This window comes from Salvia miltiorrhiza, chromosome 7, assembly GCF_028751815.1.
Source record: "Salvia miltiorrhiza cultivar Shanhuang (shh) chromosome 7, IMPLAD_Smil_shh, whole genome shotgun sequence".
In the NCBI taxonomy this organism is placed as follows: Eukaryota; Viridiplantae; Streptophyta; class Magnoliopsida; order Lamiales; family Lamiaceae; genus Salvia; species Salvia miltiorrhiza.
The window spans coordinates 49535547-49557971 of NC_080393.1; the positions used below are offsets into that span (position 1 = coordinate 49535547).

A 22425-nucleotide genomic window follows, 5' to 3' on the forward strand; every position below is an offset into this window, starting at 1 on the left:
GGAGTGGCTGATGCAAGAAGTTTTGAAGAATTTATCCGGGAGAACGATCTGGAGGAAATTAAGACTCAAGGCCGGAAATTTACTTGGTACAAACCAAATGGAAAGTGCAAGAGTAAGATTGATCGCTTCCTTGTTAATGAGAATTGGCTGGCTGCTTGGGAAGGGACGTCGGCACGAGGACTTCAACGCTCAATTTCGGATCACTGTCCGATTATTCTCACTACAAGATCGGAGGATTGGGGTCCAAGAACTTTTCGGTTCCTCAATGCATGGGTGAATCATTCGGAGTTCGAGGAGATGGTCAAGCAGGTTTGGACGGTGACTAATGTGGGGGGATGGAGTTTTTTTGTGGTTAAGGAAAAATTGAAGAAACTCAAAGAGGCCTTGAAGGTGTGGAATCAGACTTCTTTCGGTGAGATTGACTACAAAATCCAAGAACTTCAGAAGGAACTTCAAGAGAAGGATAAGGTGGACGAGCAGAGAGGTCTTGAAGAATCAGAGGTGATCAGGAGAAATGAGATTCAAGCCCTGCTCTCCCTTCAACTCAAGAATAAACAGATGATGCTGCAACAGAAAGCCAAACTCAAATGGCTCAAAGAGGGAGACACAAATTCGGGTTTTTTCCATAGGGCAATTCGTGGGAGACGGATTAAAAACGAGATTGGCGGAATGCTCTTTGAAAACTCGTGGATATCTAAACCGGAAGAGGTTAAAGCAAGAGTGAGAAATCATTTTGAAGCTTTTTTCAAAAGGAAAGAACGACAGATGCCTGATTTCCCCTTGGACTTCATGAGGAGGAAAATTTCAAATGACGAGAGGCATTGGCTGATCAGGGATTTTGATCTGCACGAGATTAAAGAAGCAGTTTGGAGTTGTTGTGGAGACAAGAGTCCGGGACCCGATGGATTTAACTTCACATTCTGGAGAGCGGCGTGGCACGTGGTTAAAGAGGACTTACTCCAGGTTTTGAAGGAATTTCACGAAAACGGGAAAATACCGAAAGGTGGTAACGCCTCTTTTATTGTTCTGATTCCGAAGAAAGAAGGGGCTGGGTCGCTCGATGAGTTTCGCCCAATTTCTCTTATCACCAGCTTGTATAAAATTGTGGCTAAGATCCTGGCTGAGAGATTGAAGAGGGTTATGGGGTCGATCATTTCCGATAATCAAAGTGCGTTTGTCAAGGGTCGCTTCATCCTAGATGGGGTGGTTATCCTGAATGAAGCTATTTTTGAGGCAAAAAAGAAGAGAGTGGGCCGTATTTTCTTCAAGATTGACTTCGCAAAAGCATACGACTCTGTGCAATGGGATTTCTTGGATATGCTTCTCAGTCGACTTAACTTTGACGGACTTTGGAGGAAGTGGATTAAAGGGAGTCTGGAATCTGGAACGGCAAGTGTTTTGGTGAACGGGTCATCGACGGGAGACTTCAAAATGGAGAGAGGTTTGAGACAGGGTGACCCGTTGTCACCTTTCCTTTTCCTTATCGTGGCAGAAGGCCTCAACGAGTTCATTGAAAGAGCAGCGGAGAGGCAGTTCCTGGTTCCGGCGAAGATTGGCAAGGATAAAGTGTCCATTTCACATCTACAGTACGCGGACGATACTATCTTCTTGTTGGAGGCAGATGACAGAAATATGGAGAGCGTGAAGAAACTCCTGATTCTCTTCCAGTTCGTCTCGGGTTTAGCTGTAAATTTCGACAAAAGTTGTCTTCTGACAGTGGGAGTCGATGACGCAGTTGAGAGGAGATGGCTTCGCTCCTCAGGTGCAAGATCGGATCCTTTCCGTGCAACTACTTGGGTACTAAAGTGGGGAGGCGCAGCAATGGTGTTGGAGATTGGAAGTTTTTGGTTGAAAAAGTTTCAAACAAAGTGGCAAGCTGGAAGAAGAGACATCTTTCGCTGGCAGGACGAATTACTCTAGTCAAGTCAGTGTTGCAATCCATCCCGGTCTATCAATTATCCCTCGCTTTCATACCTAAAGCGGTGATTAAGGAACTTAATTCACTGTTCTCAAAATTTTTGTGGGGAGGAGGTACACAGACGGGCGGTATCACCTGGTTTAAGTGGAATGCCTTGTGCTTCAACAAGGATTCAGGAGGTCTGGGGTTTCGGAATATCGATTGGTTTAATCAGGTGCTGTTAAGTAAGTGGCTCTGGAGGTTTTTGGGGGAGGGGAAAGCTCTGTGGGTAAGGGTGATCAAATCGCTTTATGGGGAGCTAGTGTGGGGGGAAGGGGGAGAATGTTCGGTGGCGGGAAGAGGTGGACAGAAAGGGTGGTGGCAAAAAATTGTGGAAAAGGGAGGAGGGAGGAGAGAGCGATGGTTCATCAATAATTTGAGGCGAAGAATTGGGGACGGGCTTGAGATCAGCTTCTGGGAGGATGTGTGGGCGATAGACAAACCCCTTAAGTTTGTGTTTTCGAGATTGTATTATTTGAGCCTGAACAAGAAAAAGATGGTTGGTGAAAGCGGGTCTTGGGAGGGAGGGGCGTGGGTATGGAGGGTCGAGTGGAGGATGGAGTTAAGGGAGAGGGAGAAAGGACTTGTGGAGGATCTCCGGTTGGTGATTGCTGATTTTGCTCCTTGTGTAGATGTAACAGACGGATGGAACTGGAAGGCGACACCAGATGGATGCTTCACAATCAAGTCGGCATATGAAATTGTGGCAAAAACAAGACAGGAGCAACAAGTTTTACCTTTGGAGATGGCAAAGGTTTGGAAGGCCCCAACACCAAATAAAGCCAAGGTGACGGCATGGAGATGTCTTAGGAACAGATTGGCAACATGCGATAATTTGAGTAGAAGAAATGTTCAGATCAGCGTGGAGGAGAGATGGTGCAATGCATGTGTTTCTAGTGAGGAAACGACGGAACACCTGTTCCTCCATTGCTCGAAAGCAGCGGCGGTATGGGATCAGATCTTTCAATGGCTCGACATCAAAACGGCAAATCCGAGAGGTATCTTTCAACATTTCATTTCTTTCATCGCGGCTGGAAAAAAGAAGAGAGAAAGAAGACTGCTTAAAGCTTTGTGGGTGGGAACAGTGTGGTTGCTCTGGGAAAGCAGGAATGGTAGTCGTTTTCAGGACAAGGCTTGGGATATTGATAGACTTGTATTACAGATTAAGGGGAGACTTTGGAGTTGGAACGAGGCCTACAAAATCATGGAGTTAGGAATTCCTTTTACTTCTTGGTGTTCCAAAGACTTTAAACTTGTTTTATTGTTTTGATTGGCATTCCTGATGCCTTGATCCATTTTCTTTCAATAAAAGTTTTACTTTACTGATCAAAAAAAAAATTAATACATAAATATACATAAACAGAATGAACAGGACAAGAAAAAAGAAGAAAGTGATATGGAAAGGGTAAAAATTATAAATAATTTAGATATCATCCATATTATATTGAGATAATATGCATTTGCATTTACTTTTTTCACTTATTCAAAATAACGATGAAGAGGAAGAAGCAACAGCCAAAGAAGAAGAGAAAAAGAATGGCAAGGAATAAACAAAATGGTAAAAGTACAAACCACACATAATTTAAATTTAATGCATCTTATGTTTATATAATATGCATCTATGTTTACATATATATAATATTGTTAAGTATTACTACTATTTATCATCATCGATCAATGCCATTTTTATATATATAATCATATTTTAAAAAATGGACTATCTTTTTTGGAGATTTCAAAATGGAAGAACGGACTCATTTCATGGGATAGAGGGAGTATAATCAATCATTGATGAACACATGCTAAATTTTTATTATTCCAATGTTCCACTAAAATTGACTATTTTTATTTTTTTTTCAAAGATTAAAAAGAATGTGTAAATTGAATAAAAATGGTAGGATCCACATTTTTTAATAGTTAATTATTGTCATTTATAAACCGAGTCAATTTTAACAATACAAATCAAAATAAAAAACGAGCCAACGCTTTTAACCTAAGGTAGGGAGCGTTATTTTCACTATTTTAGGAGTATTATTTTCACTAGTTTAATAAGTAAATTATGTGTACCTTACTTACACGCATATTCACAAAAAATTTACCAAGAAAAAATCTAATAAATATATATATATATATTTAAGTGGACATGTAATTTTTGTTGTTTTTGTATACTCATATTTATTAATTGATCACTACAAGAATTTCGCTAATAGACAACAATTGAAAACCGTTGTCTATTAAAATATTATGCACGATTAAATTGTATATTGTTGAATATGTTATGAATTATGATGAGTAAAATTTTGAAGTAGCCAAAATGAAGCATAAAACACAATTTATGGTCACACATTGAAAAAACACAAATTTTGGCCATTTTTATTGATTTGGACGTTTTTACCCTTAATGAGGCGGACCGGGTAGGATCAGGCACGCGGGTCGCGTGTCGGGTCGGGTTAGGCACTTATGGCACTATTAGTGCCATAAGTGCCATACGTGCAGCACAAATACAGAAACAACATCATTTAAACCCTAAATGGAACATCTAAACCCTAAATAGATAATCTAAACCCTAAATGGAACATCTAAACCCCAAATGGATAATCTAAACCCTAAATGGAATCTAAACCCTAGGGGGAAGTGTGCACTTATGGCACTTATGGCACTAATAGTGCCATAAGTGCCATACGTGCAGCACAGATCAGATCAGATCAGATCAGTCGATGGCTGAAATCGAAGGAGGTGAAGATCAGATCTGCCGATGGAGGAGGCGGCGCAACGATCAGATCAGATCCACCGCCGCCGCCTCATCAGATCAGATCCGCCGCCTTATCAGATCAGATCTGCCTTCGTCGCCGCCTCATCCTCCGCCACCTGACCGACCTCCTCCACGCCGCCGATTTCAGAGGACCGGATCTCCTCCACCGCTGCCGCCTCATCCTCTACTCCGACGAAGTCTGTCCAAGCCGCGAGAGCTCCGACGAATTCTTCAAGCTCGGCGCCGCTGGAGAGAGAGAGAGAGAGGGAGATGAGAAAGAGAGAGGGAGATGAGAAAGAGAGAGGAGAGAGCGGCAACCGAGATGAGAAAGAGAGAGGAGAGAGAGAGAGAAGGGTAGAATAGTCATGACATACAAAAAATGGCCAAAATTTATGTTTTTTCAAATGGTGGACAAAATTTGATGTTGTATGTTGAATAGGGCCATTTGACCCTATTGTTCATAATTAGTTGCTATTTAAAAAGAATCAAACAATTGATTTGTTTCCTAAATTATTTATAGAGTAAGAAAATATATATATATATATATATATATATATATATATATATATATATATATATAGGGAAGGGATCAAAAAAGAAAGCTAAATGTAGGAAGAATAAATAATTAATCCTATTCATTGATTCACGATGATCATACGGTCCCAATTTGGCAAATTTGAACTCTTTATTTTAGGCGATAAGGGTTAAAATGTAATTCCCTTATTCAATCTAACGTGTTATTCCTATATTTAAGTCAAACATGATTAGTTTATTTTTGGAAGATATTATGCATGCCTATCATCACGTTTTTAATTGTTTGTTATTGTTTTATTTTTATTTTCATTCAACATACTTTTTTATTAGTAATAAATTTAATTTCAACAATTCTGCAATTCTTTTTTTTTTTTACTAATATTTCGCTTATTTGTTTTAATCCGTAAAACATTGTTTTTTATTCATCCAAATTTTCTTTTTCTTCAAATAATTTTAATGTGTAATCACAAACTAATAAAATCTTCCCCTAATTTATATATATTTTTATCCATTAATTAATTATGCATGCAGAATTTAAGTCCTAATCGCTCAAATAAAATTAGTAATTTATGTAGCATTTTATTTTTCTTATTAGTGTGTTTGTACCATATTAACTTTTTCATTAGTATGTTTGTGTATCAAGAGTTATTTCAAAACTTGTAAATATTAATTTTCGTTCTTTATGCAATAAATAATACTAATTGTATTGTATTGTTCAAAATGTACCTAAATAAGAATTATTTTTGTAAATAAGGATATTAATTTGCTGAATAATTTTCTTTGTGCGATAAACAAAAATTATACATTATAGAATATTGTTCTAAATGTACCTAAATAAAAATTATATTTTTGTGAATAAGGATAGTAATTTGTTGAATAACTTTCTTGGTACGATAAACAATAATTATATTCTATTTGAATATTGTTAAAAAACGTACCAAATAAGAATTATATTTTTGCGAATAAGAATAGTAATTTGTTGAATAACTTTCTTGGTATGATAAACAATAATTATATTCTATTTGAATATTGTTCAAAACGTATCAAATAAGAATTATAATTTTGTGAATATGGATATTAATGTGTTGAATTACGTAATCGTGACTCATAAATTGTGAATAAGAAAAATAATGTGTTGAATTACGTAATCCTGACTCATATTTTTGTGAATAAGGAATAATCGTATCCGAATTTTGTTCAAGATTTATCGAATAAAAATCATATTTTTGTGAATAAGGAATACAGTTTGTTGAATAATTTATATGATACTCATAAATTGTGAATAATAAACAAATATGACATGACCACACATAATAAAGATCAGTTTTATTTGAATAAACTACAAAAGTTAATGAATATACATAGAAAATTTAAGAATAAACTACACAATATACTGAATTTATAAGGAATATTCAATGCAAAACAAGAAATGAACAATTTTTCCCAGCAAACCAAACAATTCAAGCACCACCAAACTTTGTAAATCTATCCTGCCTCGTATACGGATATGTACTGTTATTAAGTTCAGGGATTCATGCAGATACACAAAATCATTCCACATCATAAAGCAAAAAAAAAAAAATGAATCAAATTACCTTTTTCTCGATTATTGAGGGCAAACCTCTTTCCCAGATTGAAAAGCAAAAACAATTGAATCGTTGAATTACCCTCAATCAAATTACCACCAATTGAAAAGTAAAAGAAAATTGAATCAAAATCAGATCTTTCTCAAGGATTCCCAATTGGAGATCAAACTTTTTTCTCGATTGTTGAGGGGTGGTACTTTGGCCTTTAATTTATGAGAATCTAGGAGCACAAGGGCTGAAGCTTCCTTAGGCTATGTCACTGCTGTTCACTCGAGTACAAAGGAGTTTCAGACGAAAGTGGCGGCGCGCTGGCGATGGCGACATCGTTGCCTAAAATCAAAGAAGGTGGAGTCAGAGAAAAATTTGGGAATTTAAGGTTTGAGAGAGAGACGACGGAGGTGAATTCGAGAGAGAGATGGGTGGGGCGAAGGCGGTGGCTGTGGCGTCACCTGTCGCGGCAGGGGGAGGGGGAGGAGGCGGCGACGGCGTGAAAAAGGGGGCGACGCCCTGTTGGTGCGTGCTTGTGTGTGTGTGACTGTGAAATATTTGAACCGACGAGAAAATGGGAGGAGTGAATATCGGAACTTCTCGATTTACCTCTCTGGTTAATTCTCTAAAAAGACCTTCCGCATGCTGAGTTGGTGAAAACATTAATTAGACGCGCTTTGTTCTTTTTTTTCTTTCGAATTTTGAATGCCGTCGGATCTAGTATATCTAAAGGTTGAGATTAATTCTTTATTCTTTACTAGAGGGCTATTCTTCATAGATCCATCCCATATATATATATATATATAGAAGATTAGCAAATCTTATACATAGCCGTCTCTTAAATAATTAATGATCCAACCATATATAAAAAATGAACTATAAATTTTAAGGGTATTATGTATATACATACGTAATATGTACGTATAGATTAATTGTTAGAGATGATGTAATTAAATAAATCTTATCTTATATTTTTTTTGCCCTCAATTAACTCTAGGCAATCATAATCAAATATATTATATAAGTAATTAATGCCTAATCTCTTTTAGAATTATTAAAGGAAAAGTCATACTCCGCCTATTTAACAAATTGTGTACGTTTGTTTATGTAATCTATCTAAGGAAAGTAGATTATTACATCAAACACAATTTCAAAAGGAAATCTTATTAGATTTATGATAAACAATTACTTGAATGATTAATCCTTTAATACGCAATCCATCAAATTATAAATCACAAATTTCGGCAATTTACCATCAATCCACGGTATCCACCCTAATCTCCTCCCTCCCAACTTTATAATTCGTTCACTGCTATAAAACAACAAACGATTAATAAAAACTACATAAATCACACACATTTAGCAGTGATGTTCCCTTCATTTCTAGCTCTCCTTTGCATCCTGAATTTCAACCAACTCCTCACAGCACAAAACCCTAATCCCGACCACAACACCTTACAAACATACATCGTCCACGTCGAGCCTCAATCCAGCGATCTCAATGCCTTCTACGACACATTTTTCGCGACGGACGTGGCGGCGGCCGCGCCCCGCATTTTGCACCGCTACCGCCACGTGCTCACCGGCTTCTCCGCGAAGTTATCGGCCGACGAGTTAGAATCGCTTCGCCACAAGGAAGGATTCATCTCCGCCCGCCCCGAGCGAGTGTATCAGCTCCACACCACGCATTCGCCCAACTTCTTAGGTCTAATCCAAAACGAAGGGTTTTGGAAAGGCTCCAACTACGGCAAGGGCGTCATAATCGGCTTGCTCGACACCGGAATCACGCCGGGCCACCCCTCGTTCAGCGACGAGGGGATGCCACCCCCTCCCGCCAAGTGGAAGGGCAAGTGCGACCTCGCCCCGGGGGCTTGCAACAACAAGCTGATCGGGGCGAGGCGCTTCGGCTCTGGAGGAGCCGGGACCCCGGCTGACGAGGTCGGCCACGGCACGCACACCGCCAGCACGGCCGGCGGGAACTTCGTGCCGGGTGCCGGCATCTTCGGCAATGCCAACGGTACGGCCGCCGGCATCGCGCCTTCCGCTCATCTGGCCATATATAAAGTCTGCGCCCTCACCGGCTGCCCCGAGAGCGACATAATGGCGGGGTTCGACGCCGCCATCGAGGACGGCGTCGACGTGCTCTCGGTGTCCCTCGGCGGGAACACGGCCCCCTTCTACAGCGACAGCATCGCCATCGGCGCGTACAGAGCCATGGAAAGAGGAATTCCCGTGGTCTGCTCGGCCGGGAACAGCGGCCCCTACCACGGCTCCATGTCGAATGAGGCCCCATGGATCCTCACCGTCGGCGCCGCCACCCTTGACCGGGAACTCACCTCCACCGTAGTCCTCGGAAACGGCGAGGAACTGGACGGCGAGTCGGCGAGGGATTTCCCCCCGACGGCTGAATTGGAAATCGTCTACCCCTACGACCGCGAGAGCCCGTACGCACCCTGCAGTTATGATCAATTACAGAATCTCAATGTTGCCGGAAAGATAGTGATATGTGAATTAGGAGGCTTCGTCACAAGAACAGGTAAAGGAGTCGCCGTCAAGAGCGCCGGCGGCGCCGCCATGATCCTCTTGAATTCTGTACGCCAAAGCTACACGGTCTCTGCAGAAGCCCATGTTCTACCCGCATCGCACATCAGCTTCGCAGACGCAACCAAATTGAAAGCATACCTAAATTCCACCACTAACCCTAAGGCCAAAATGGTATTCAAAGGAACCCTAATCGGCGGGGACAAACTCAAACCTGCTCCCGCCGTCGCTTACTACTCATCAAGGGGCCCCAGCGTCGCAAGCCCCGGAATTCTGAAACCCGACATCATCGGCCCCGGCAACAACATCCTCGCCGCTTGGAACACGCCGCTCGACAACAGTTCAAACAACTTCAACATGATCTCCGGCACCTCCATGTCGTGCCCTCACCTCAGCGGCGTCGTGGCGCTGCTGAAGAGCGCGCACCCCGACTGGTCGCCGGCGGCCATAAAGTCCGCCATCATGACCACTGCGGATCAGGTGAACCGCGACGGAAAACCAATCGAAGATGAGACGCTTGAGGCGGCGGAGGTCGTCGCAACGGGCGCAGGGCATGTTAATCCGGCCAAGGCCAACGATCCCGGGCTCGTCTACGACCTCGGCCCCGACGACTACATACCCTACTTGTGCGGCTTGAATTTCAGCAATGAACAAGTGAGCATGATTGTGCAGCGGCCCGGCGTGGTTTGCTCGAAGCAATCGAGCATTGCTGAGGCGCAGCTGAACTACCCGTCGTTCTCGATCAGGCTGGGATCAACTCCGCAGAATTATACGAGAACGGTCACCAACGTTGGTGAGGCGAACTCGGTGTACAAAGTGGGCGTCGTTGCTCCTCGCGGCGTCGATGTAAAGGTCAATCCGGCTACGCTGCAATTCTCCAAGGTGGGGCAGAAATTGGGGTATAGTGTGACATTCAGCGGGTTGGGCGGTGGGAGAGGGAGAAAAGAAGTTGCTCAAGGAGTGATTAGATGGAGTTCAAGCAAGCATTCTGTTAGCAGCCCGGTCGCAGTTATGTTTGTATGATTTGGAATTTAGGTATTTGGATGTTTTTCTACTTTGTTATTCAGTCGTGAATAAGTTCTGGTAATAAATTTGATGGTAGAAAAATTGTTAAGATCTAAGGTCCCAAATTTTCTATCCTCGTTCATAATTCCGTTATAAAAAAAATTTATTATATAATAAATTCGTAATTAATATTTATTATCCAAAAATTCAAATTTTGAACTACTCAATTATTAATTGATAAAATTGAAAATAAATGTTATAAAATGATTATCTGCGTTGGGTATAAAAGTTAAAATCAAATCATATATTTCTAAATTGATTAAACAATTATCTCAATTGGGTCTCAAATATAATAACTTGTGGCCAGATGATCCAAAAGAAACATGCAGAAACCAAATCATAAATAACTTGTGGAACTAGCAAGATAATGTGTTATATAATCTCATAGACATTTTTTCTGAATCATAGATGTAAATTGGGATAACCCAAAATAGGTGAGCATGAGCATGTTCTTATCATTTCAAACCCCAAAAAAACCACTCTCATATAGTACAATCGCATATAAATCTCACATATCAGACACAAACACATAGGAGTATCATGGAAATATCACCCAATAAAAGAGAGGCAACAAGATCTTCAATATCGCCGCCATCCCGTCGCTCATAAACACATCCTCCAATTTTTTCTCACACAAAAGAGATGAGTCACAGTTAGACAACATAACACAAGAAATAAAGGAAAGAATGAACCGTCTGAACACCGGCGTTCGTCAGGAGACGACGAGGGCGGCGAAAAATTAAAGGGTCACCTACTTGGGCTGAAGCCCAGCAAGCCTCTTCTCTGCATCTATCTTCCATCACCTTCACTTTAATCCACGCCTTCGCACCGATCCAAGACTCCTCGGACTAAGATCCCTCGGAATATAGGGCTTCGGACATGAACAGAAAGTAGCTAGGGCTCTGATAGGGTTTTCTCGAAAGATAGTGGTTCTTCAGTGTCGAGCATAGAAATTTCCCTCAAAATTTGGGGATCTTCCTGAGGAAATCCATCACAGGGAGAAGCCGACAAAAGAAGAGAGACAAAAGCATAGAAGAGTCGGCTTAGACTAGGTTACGATAGAAAGGGTGGCAGCGGAAGGTGGGAGACAAGTGCAGAGAGAGAGAGAGAGAGAGATGATTCTTGCATTGCATTAGGGTTTCACCCAAGGGATGTGGCAAGTTGAAGAGAGTTGAGTGCAAAGAAAGAGGGGAAGATAAAATTAGGGTTTCAACCCAAAGTGAAGACAGCTGATATTTCTAGAGAGGCGGGAATGATTTTAGGGTAAAAATAAAGCTACTCATTAGGTTTATATATAGGGGTTAATTAAAATTCCTAATTTTTTCCCAAATACGAAACGGGTCATGTAACTTGGGACAACCCAAAATAGAATATGTGTCATCAATAATGGGACGGAGGGAGTACTTGGTACATCAAAGATACAATTGGTTATGGAATTTGGTATTCCTTTATTGATAATTTCAAGCTTGTTGGATATTGTGATAGTGATTGGGTTAGTGATATTGAAATTCGAAAAGGTACAATCGGGTTCATGTTTTTTATGGGAAATTCAGCGTGCACTTGGAATTAAAATAAGCAACTTATTGTGATTTTGTCTATATGTGAACTGCAGTTTATTGCAGCTACTTCTTGTGTTTATCATGCCATATGGTTGAGAAGTTTTTTCCAATAATTCAACTTGCCATATGAAGGTCCGACGGAGATATTTGGCCAAGAATTTATCTTGTGTTTCATAATAAGAGCAAGCACATTGATACAAAATATTATTTTATTCGAGATCTCGTATCAAAAAATGAAGTGGAGCATAATTATATAACTATATATATGAAAGTTCATGATCGAATTGTGAATATCTTCACAAAGCCATTGAAATTTGAAGACTTTTGAAGATTGAGAGAATTGCTTCGAGTCATAGAAGAAATTTTAAATTAAGGGGGATTGTTGAAATAATATAATTAGAAATTTTTATTTATGTAATTTAAGTCATATGTTAGTGGAGATTACTACGTTGAAGAAGGGTCACGTCCTAGTGTGGTATGAGTTGCTAGATTTATTGTGTTTTAATTGAGTGTTATTAGATATTGTGGTAATAATGATGAAAATAGTAGCTATCATCTCCTTAACTGAAATTAGATGAAAGGTCTTATTGGAGCCTATAAATATCATATGATTCAAAGAGGGTGGTGATGCACAACAACTCCACAAATTTTATAGAGATTACAAATTTTCTCCATATTTTATCCCGTGTGTTTTATCCACATATTTTTCTCGATTGTACTTGCCTGAGTTTAACAGAAAACTATAGTACTTGATGTAGTATCCGAAAAAGAGTGTCTATCCTAAGAATATGAAATAACCCATATCACCTAGTAAGAATGTCGATCTACCATTAGGTATTCTTCTTGTTCTATAAATACCCTTCTTGTACTAAGCTACTTCACTAAAAAACATCGTATATTTTCTGATTTTCACTTCGAAAACCTTCACACATTAAATCTTCAGTCACATTACTAACATTAAGCATCAGAGTCTCTTTAGAGAACTCCTCCAAGCTTGTTTCACAGATAATCACCAAGAACTTGAAGATCTTTAGAAGAGCTCTCAAGACTGTCGATCCACCTACCTAATTGTAATTAATAACCGGGTACATGTCCAAACTTTTACAAAGGAAATCAAACAACAATTGTAGAAAGTGGACTAAGAAAATAAAGGATCAGAAATAACAAGGAGATAAACAAAATTGAATTACGGAGAAGTAAACAAACAAAGTGATAGCTGAGTCGAGATAAAATATATGCCTCAAAAAGAATTTTGTCCCGATAAAGCTCTCAGTTCCGACGATTCTTCCCCAAAGGTAAAACGGCTTCATCTCAACAAAAGTAACACCACAATTTCGACGAGCTCCATAGAATTGAATTAGGGTCGAACTAAGTAAGCTATAAAGTGCATATTATCGAGAGGAATGCAAATTTGCAGCGTACATGTTATGCTCTAAACATACCTATTTATAGTATTCTCAGGCATGAGGGGATTAAACTCTCAATTAAGAAAACTAATCAGTCATATGGCTGTTATAGATGTTACGAAATTCAAATTAATTGAGCAGCTTCAAAAAAAATTGATTCTAGGTTCATTTCTGCTCAATTACTCACACACATGGGCTTTGGGCTACGAAACACAATTCTAAGTGGTCCAAGTAATTACTCGGCTCAAAACAAAGCCCAAAGTAACCTTATGTTTTTGGTCCAAAAGGAATACAGTTTAGACCCAAACACCACCTAAAGTACCAATTGCAAAGATCCAAGTCCTTGTTCGCGGCTCGTACCCAACCCGCTTTGTCAATTAGTTCAACATTAGAGCCTTCCAAGCTTGAATCCTCACAAAGGTGGATGTTTCAATGATGCACTCAACTCTCAAGTGTTTAGATTGGACGTGTTTGCACTCAAATTGAAACAATGTATGCAATCTACCATAAGCTTGCCATTTATCCTAACTCTCTATACTTCAATGTGTTATAAATAAATATCAAAAAGGGCTTTCATTGGGTTGTAATGAGGGCTCTTTGGTAAGGTGAGTAGTTTTTTAGGCAAAGTGACTCATCCAATCTATCAATCACAATGAACAAATCAACTTCATCATTTCTCTTATCAATCAAAAACCAAAATCCCTACATTTCTTCTTTTCATCCTTAGTGATATCTATCATGGCTATGATTCAAAAGGCAAATCACTCCTCTTTATGCTCTTTTATTCACATTCATTTTCATTTCTTTTTCTTTCTTTTTCTTTTTAAGCTCATAGGGGACTAGTGATTTTCACTCAATCAAAGCTTGATAAGCAATTTCAATCATTTCCCAAATTTTTTCATCAAAGCAACCACTAACACTCTAAGTTCTACCCCTTTATCGTTGGTTCATTCAAAGAAAGGCTAAAAGGCAAAAAAGGGGTAAACTATGATCATATGAGAATTTGGACACAATTTGAGTTAAGTGGCTAACAAAGATGGCCTTAAATCACTTCAATATTAACAACACATCTACTTTTATTTTCAAGAGAAGACTCATGGCAAGTTCTAGAGATCAACACACATGCTCAAATGATTTACACTCAAGAACAAAATGAGATTGTAATTGTATGACAATCAAAGGCTCAATTCTCACAAGCTCATTTCTTTTTCAAGTTCTTGGAGGTACAACATTTAGCTCATTGTCACAAGTTCAAACTCTACATGCAAAATCAACACGTGAAACACAACAACTTTTTTCAAAAATAACAATCATAAGCCCAAAAACCAATCAATTCATCATCACAATATTTGCTACAATTATCCCAAGCAAAATAAAAATAAAAATATCAACCCAACTAACTCTCAAGCTTTCATTTATTCAACAATAACAAAAACAAGACAATAAAACAAAAACAAACAAAAACAAATAAAGCAAAAGATAGATGAGACAACTAATCCATCTTTCCCCTCCCCCCAAACTTATTTCACACAAAGTGAAAATGAGTTTGGAGGAAAAGAGAAGGAGAAGTTGTCTTGGACTCACAAAAAAAACGAACATAAAAAAAAAAACCACACACATATATAAATATATACATAGATTAATATATAAATACCTATATATGTGTGTACTTATTGAACTTGCAAAAATTAAAGGGTACCTTGTTGGGGTGCCTCCCAACTAGCGCTTAGTTTAACGTCGTGAGCTCGACGTCTTCATGATGGTGTCATGGCTCGGGGATGGTGCCAACGAACACTTCAACTTTTGATTTCAAGGGCAAATATGCCTTGATTCTTTCCTTCTTAACCACAAAGGTTCTTCCATCCTTCTTTCTCAATTCAATTTCTCATTTGTTGAAAATATTGTTGATTTTGAAAGGACCCGACCATTTTGATCTTGGTTTTTTCGAAGGTAGTGAGTGACGGAAGGTGAGGAGAAGGACTTCATCATCGGGTGCAAACTCCCGTTTTTGCATCATCTCGTCATTAGCACTTGTTGTCCTCTCCTTGTAGAGGCTTGACTTCTCAAATGCATGATACTCATCTAACTCATTGAGTTGGAGTACACGGTCTTACTCCGTTGGATGTATCTCATTCTCACCAAAGAATGCATACTTCAAGTGTGTGGGGAGAAGCTTCAACTCCAAGCTTGGATCTTTCTCCTCTCCCTTTTCTTTCTTCAATTTTTCCTTCAAGTTGATGCAAGGTTCGATCACTTGCATCATTTTGCATTCCTCCATTTTCATTCTTTCTTCCCCATCTTTGTGCTTGGGAGCTTTGTGGATTGAGAAGGTAACACTCTCATCATTCACTCTCAATGTGAGCTTGCCCTTTGCAACATCAATTAGGGCTCTCCTCGTTGCCAAGAATGGACGTCCAAGAATCAAAGGCACGTCTTTGTCCTCCACCATGTCCAACACTACAAAGTCCACCGGAAAAATGAAGTTGTCAACCTTCACCAAAACATCCTCCACTATCCCCTTCGGATATGAAACGGAACGGTCCGCCATTTGTAGAGCAATTGTGGTTGGCTTAATGGTTCCAATTTCAAACTTGTTGAAAATTGAGAGAGGCATCAAGTTTATGCTTGCTCCCAAATCACATAAGGCCTTACCACAACGACCATTACCAACATCACATGGGATGGTAAAGCTCCCGGGATCTTTGATCTTGATGGGTAGCTTCTTTTGAAGAACGGCACAACATTCTTCGGTGAGGTTGACCATCTCAAATTCTTCCAATTTCTTCTTCTTGGATAGAACTTCCTTGAGAAATTTTGCATACTTGGGCATTTGTTGCAAAGCTTCAACAAGGGGGATGTTGATATTCACCTTCCGAAAAATTTCAAGGAATTTGGAGAACTCAATCTCCACATTCTTCTTGGGAAGCCTTTGAGGAAAGGGGATTGGTGGGCAATAAGGAGGTGGAGCTTTGTACGTTTCCTTCTTCTTTTCCTTATCATTTTGCATTTTTGAAGAAATGCCTCCATCATTGCTCTTCTCTATTTCAACCATGTCCTCCTCTCCCAAGCACATCTTGGACTCTTCAAAGGTTGTCTCACCTAGTATGTTAATAGCTTTGCAATGCTCCTTAGGGTTTACAATTGTGTTGCTTGGAAATTGCCCTTATTGGTGTTGATTGTTTAAGGATTCGGCAATTTGCCCCACTTTCATCTCAAGCATTTTCAATTGGGTCACTTGAGCCTCCAACCTTTCATCGGTTCTCGTCATGTGGGCTTGAGTGGCCGTCATGAATTTCATTAAAATTTCTTCAAGGTTGAGTTTCTTCTCTTCCTTGATCATACCATCGCTTACCGCAAATCCGGGTGGTGGTTGCAAGAAGTTGTTGGGATTACCATAGGCAAGATTTGGGTGGCGATTTGTTTGAAATACTTGATTGTATTACCCTTGCCCTTGATACCCTCCTTGGTGTTGAGGATGAAAGTTTCCAAAGCCTCGATTATTGTTAATGTAGTTCACATCCTCAATGTTGGTTCGTTCCTCCACTATAGGCTCCGGCTTTGATGTGGACATAGCATCAATTTTGCTATTCATAGCGGTCAATTGAGCCATCAAAAGAGCTATCGGATCCGAGCTTATTGTAGCCGCCACCTTCTTCAAAAAAGTCCTCTCCCCCGGAAATTGGTAGCTATATTTGCGGCTAAATTCTCAATGATGTGGGCGGCCTCCTCGTGGCTCTTCTCCAACAATGCTCCATTGGCCGATGCATTCATGTCTCTTTGCATCTCACCACTACACCCGGTATAGAATGAGCAAATAATGGTGTTTTGATCCAAACCATGGTTGGGACACTTCCTTATCATCTCTTTGAATCTCTCCCAAGCTTCATAGAAGGTCTCTCCATCGAATTGATGAAATTGGACAATGTCCTTCTTCATCTTCATTGTCTTACTTGGAGGGAAGAACTTGATAAGGAACTTTTGAGCCATTTTCTCCCATGTAGTGATGGAACCAATCTCCAAAGATTGATACCATGTCTTGGCCATGCCCCTTAGTGAGAAGGAAAAGAGTCGAAGTCGAATGGCATCCTCCGGGACTCAATTTATCTTGATAGTATCGCATATCTCCAAGAAATTGCCGAGATGTCCATTCGGGTCATCTTGAGAAAGACCGGCGAATTGATTTTGTTGCACCATGTTGATGAGACTCGCCTTGAGTTCAAAATTGTTGGCATTGATTCTTGGGGCATGCACTCCCCCTTGTTGGACCACGGGTTGGAACATATTGCTAATAGGTGGTGGTGGTGGTGCATTCCTTTGAGCCTCTTGCTCATTGATACGCCCTTGCATAGCCTCCAATTGTCTTTGGAGTTGGAGGATCAATTCTTGATTTCCCGTCATGTTTCCCTCCATTTCTTTCTCTCTTCTTGCTCTTGCTTTGTTGTGTCGGAAAAATGCTTCAACCTCAAGGTCAATGGGTATAAGAGGTGCACTCTTGGACCTTGTGTTCATACACTACCTACCAACCAAAAAGAAGCAAAGAGTCAAGACACAATCTTAAAATTGAAAACAAAAAAATAAAGCAAGTAAAATGTCTAAAGTAGTTAAGCACAATGATTCAAAATATCGCAAGTAAAGAAACTAAACTAATCCCCGGCAACGGCGCCAAAAACTTGTTCACTAATTATTTTCACTACGCCGCAAGTGTACGGTATAGTTGTAATATAGGGAAGCAAGGTCGTATTCCACAAGGATTAGTAGTCAAATTCTAGTGATTACCTTAAGTCATTATGCTAGAGCTATTTAGACTAAACAATGAGGTGAATGGTTCGATTATCTAAACAATTATCTAGCAATTTCAAAGACAAATAAGATCAAATAAACAAAGAGAATTAAACAAGTGATGAAGATGGTTTAGGGATTAGGCATCGATGGATTAGCAATGGACTTCAATTTAGCTCAATATTAGTCTTGATATTCCTATTTATCTAGAGTGATCTCCCAACTAGTTCTAGCCCCCTCCCGGACGACTAAAACGGTAGATTACGGGTCATAGTTGCCGTCCCCGGTCAACTTCTAACCTATAACTCCCAAAAGCACAATAAGATCGATAAACTCTCACACAACTCTCAACCTCCCGATTTATTGAGTTAATATGTTTCAAGCTCCTAATCTATTATGATTATCCTCTCCCGATTCAAATCACAAATGAGAAATACATAGAAAGTGACCAACAATCCATACAAAAAAGAATACTAGGGCTTGAAAAGATAATGACAAGGAAATAATCAAGACATATATTAAGCATAATAATCAATCCATTACATAATCTACTAGCCTAACCCCCAAACCAAATGGGGATTTTAGCCTATGATGCTTACAATCAAAATACCTAAATCAAAGAAATTCATAAATGAAAGAGAGAGTAAGAGGTGACAAATCCTATTAATGGACGTTCTTCAATCTTCTTCCTTCTCTCATCTTCAATGCTCTTTAAAATGGGTTGTTGGAGGTAGTAATGGAGGCTAGGGTTTTAGTGTGGAGGATTGAGAGTGTATTGAATGTTGGGAAAGATGATAGATATGAGAAAAAATGGGGAAAAGGGGGTTTTGGGGCAAAAATCGCGTCTGGGCCCACCAAAGGGAGCAATCCCGCCTTTTTCCCGCGACCACAGCATGAACCGCGGTCAAGAACGCGGCCAGAATGAGAGGAGACCGCGGTCGAGGCCCACGGCCGCGGCTCGGACCGCGGGTGATTGCCAAAAACTTACTGGACAATTTTGGAGCAGAGGCCAGCGGTCGGGCCCGTGGCCCCGGCCCGGACCGCGGGGTCCTGGGCTTTATGCGCAGTCCGCTTGTTCGGCTTCGTTCTCCCTCGTTCGAACTCGGATTTGGTCGCTGTTTGCGCTCACGGATTCCTCTTGAGACGTACTTCAATCTCATGTCTTCAAAATCCTCCAATTAATCCTTGATTGTTCCTGAAATCACTCCAAAACTACACCAAGGAATCAAAACTTCATAAAACTCAACATTAGGGTACAAACACGCATTGCAAGCAAAATATGAAGGGAAATGGCAAGAAATCATGTGGAATTGAGGTACAAAAACCATGTTTGTCACTTGTCCAGCGGCGGCGGCCGTTCGATCGATCGACGATGGCGCGCACGCGTGTGTGCGCGCAAGGGCGAGCCCGCTTTCCAAGCCTACAAGTTATTAAATCCTTGCACTTAACAACTTGTATACAAGAGAGAACTTTTCTCCTTTTCCAATGTGGGACAAGTAATATTTCCAGCTTGAAATATTATTTCCCTACTTAGCATCCAATCTTTGGCATACAATATCTCACTCATCGGAAATCGCTTTTGAGACTTTAAGTATACCATGTTCATCTGCTCGCGACGTAGATTAACATCTAGTAATTATTTTAGTTAAATAGTAAATATTTAATAAAATAATTATTTTCACCTAATTGTATTAAAACCATATTTCCAACACTAATTTGTGTTCACCTTTTGTCCATTCTCTTGAAGGGAGTTTATCTAAAGTCGTAAATCTAAATCAAGATATTACTTCCTCCATCCCAATAATAACATCTCAAATTATTTTGTTGGGCGTCGCATTTATAATGTCTCAACTAGGACTGTTTAATTGGTTATCGAGTTTTGGATAATCCATTAACCGAACCGAAATTCTCGTGTTTGGGTATCCAATAATCGAAATTTTTGGTTATTGGATTGGTTTCGGTTATAACTTTTAAAAAAATTCGGGTATCGGTTAACTCAATGACCGATTCGGGTTAACCGAATAACTGAAAATTATTTAATTAATTATATATATATATATATATATATATATATATTATTTTTCAATTATTAATTAAAAAATCAAATTTTATCTAAAATAAAATTATGTGATATTTAAAGTACAAGAATGAGCTTTAGTTTAGTCGATAAGTTAATCTGTGTATTTTCTGAAGACCGGGGTTCAAATCCTCTAACTAGCAAATTATTGTGCGTTTTAATTTTTTAAATGGGTATTCAGATACCCAAATAACCGAATCGGTTATTGGATAGCCGAACACCTAACCGATTAGTGAAATATGACATATTTCGGATTCGGGTAACCGAACCCAAACCGATCAAGAGCCCTAGTCTCAACCCAAAAAATTAAATAATTTACTTTATCTACTCTCTCTATTATCTCTCTCATTATTTATTTTATCTCTTTTTTACTTTTTCATTACCGTCTTTATTTTTTTTCTCAATTACTTTATCTACATTTCCTTAATTTATGTGTCCCATCTTTTCGAGACATTATTATTGGTACGGATGAAGTACAATCTTAATGGCCAATCAGTTTTGATGGATAATTTAGCTCAGTTCATATGTAGGAAAGGCAGAAAATCATTGCAGTATATATCATTTTTTATGACATACATACGACAAATTTTCCTTTTCATCTTCAGTTTCCTTTATTTTCTCAACACTCACGCACACATTCACTAAAAATTTAGGTAGACATTCTTCATGTAATCTGTTGTAGGTCTTGTGGTTTGAGTTGAAAGAGCACGAGTGTTACTGATTCCTGGTTGATTGTAAGACAATATTATTTACATTGGTACTTATAATTTAGTTTTTTCTATTAATTTGTTTTACTTTCGTAGCAATTCGTTTTAATATTTGTATCTATTAATATTATGATATATAAAATATTACTACTATTTATTATTGCGAGAGTTATTAGGAAATGTAATTTAAACAGTATTACTCCCTCCGCCCCATGAAACATGTTACTTTTTAGGCCGTCTCACGAAATTTGTTACGTTTACTTATATAACAAAGATTTTTCCCTTTATTCATCTTCTCACTTTTTCATCTACGATAATTAACACACTAACATTTAGTTTGATAGGCAAGTAGAAGCCTCATTACATCCTTAGCTGGGTTTTTTTATCAGTTTGATTTGTAAGTATAATAAAGATGGAGGCCCGTATTTGGACATGGGCCTGAGCTAAAAACACTGTTCCTCAAAGGAAACAGATGCGGGGGTCACCCTCGGTTAGTGATGCTCAGTGCTACAGTATATCTTGTTTAATTTTGCTTTCGCACAATTGCCCCCAATATTCCCATCGCTTCCTCCCCAATTTTTGAAGACAACCACCGCCTGCCAAATACCACCACCTGCCCTCGCCGATCTCGTTCACCACCACCCTCAATTCTCTGCAATATTTCATCACCACCGCCAGCCCTCTACCGATCTCGTTCACCACCACCCCCAATTCCCTGCAATATTTCGCTGGCCCCTGTCTTCGCCTACCTCACCATACCCGTCAACCCCTGCCTTCAATTAAATTTCTTTGGTATTTATCTTTCACCATGAATTTTGAAGAAGATTCCATGATTTTCTTTGGGAAAAAGGTCCAATTACAAAGACAACAATGATTTCTCACCAATTTTTGAAGAAGACGCCCTCTCCAATTTTGAAGACGCCATGATTTCTCACCATGAATTGTGCGCTCTAATTAATTTCTATCAATTTGTTAATCTCTCACCATTAATTTCTATCAATTTTTGAGAAAGGGGTGTGTTTTTTTGTGTTGGACCCCACACCACCGCCTGAATTTGTATTGTCATTCTTAGCTTCTTCAATTTTTTTTTTTGAGAATCTTCCAATCTTTCACGCATCTTAATTAGACTAATTTATGGGATTTTTTTGGGTACACAATTTGCAAGTCATTATAGAAAGAGTGTGTTTTTTTTTGGAGCAGAAAGAGTGTGTTTAATTAGTATACATTTTTGTGGTTCTTCTTCTTCGCCTCACTCTACTCAATTTTGTTTCTTTTTCTAGTTCTTCCTCCCCTCATCTTATTCTACTGCAATTGAGTGGTGGTGGTGGTAGTAGTGACGGTGGCGACGGAGGACGGTTGTTGGTCGAGAGAGAGAGTGTGAATGGCATTGACATTGCAGCTCACTTCTCTTTTAGGGATATTTTAGACATTTCATGCTAATCTCATGATAGCAGCGCCTGTTATCGAGCGGACT

The 22425-nt window shown here is 39.4% G+C and overlaps 2 protein-coding genes and 1 non-coding gene across 3 annotated transcripts; 2 read left to right on the forward strand and 1 right to left on the reverse strand.

The window, feature by feature from the left end:
- Nucleotides 1-8185: 8185 nt before the first annotated feature.
- Nucleotides 8186-10381, forward strand: LOC130994329 (subtilisin-like protease). The gene has a single exon (XM_057919377.1). It carries the CDS (start codon nt 8186-8188, stop codon nt 10379-10381), a length of 2196 nt encoding a protein of 731 aa, XP_057775360.1.
- A 5117-nt stretch (nt 10382-15498) lies between these two features.
- Nucleotides 15499-16461, reverse strand: LOC130994330 (uncharacterized). Its single transcript, XM_057919378.1, has 3 exons — nt 16258-16461; nt 15756-16176; nt 15499-15701 (listed from the first exon to the last, which is right to left on the reverse strand). Exons 1-3 carry the CDS (start codon nt 16459-16461, stop codon nt 15499-15501), a joined length of 828 nt encoding a protein of 275 aa, XP_057775361.1.
- A 759-nt stretch (nt 16462-17220) lies between these two features.
- On the forward strand, nt 17221-17327 carry LOC130996319 (small nucleolar RNA R71). The gene has a single exon (XR_009092503.1). It is a non-coding gene; the product is annotated as a small nucleolar RNA R71 (small nucleolar RNA).
- Nucleotides 17328-22425: the final 5098 nt, after the last annotated feature.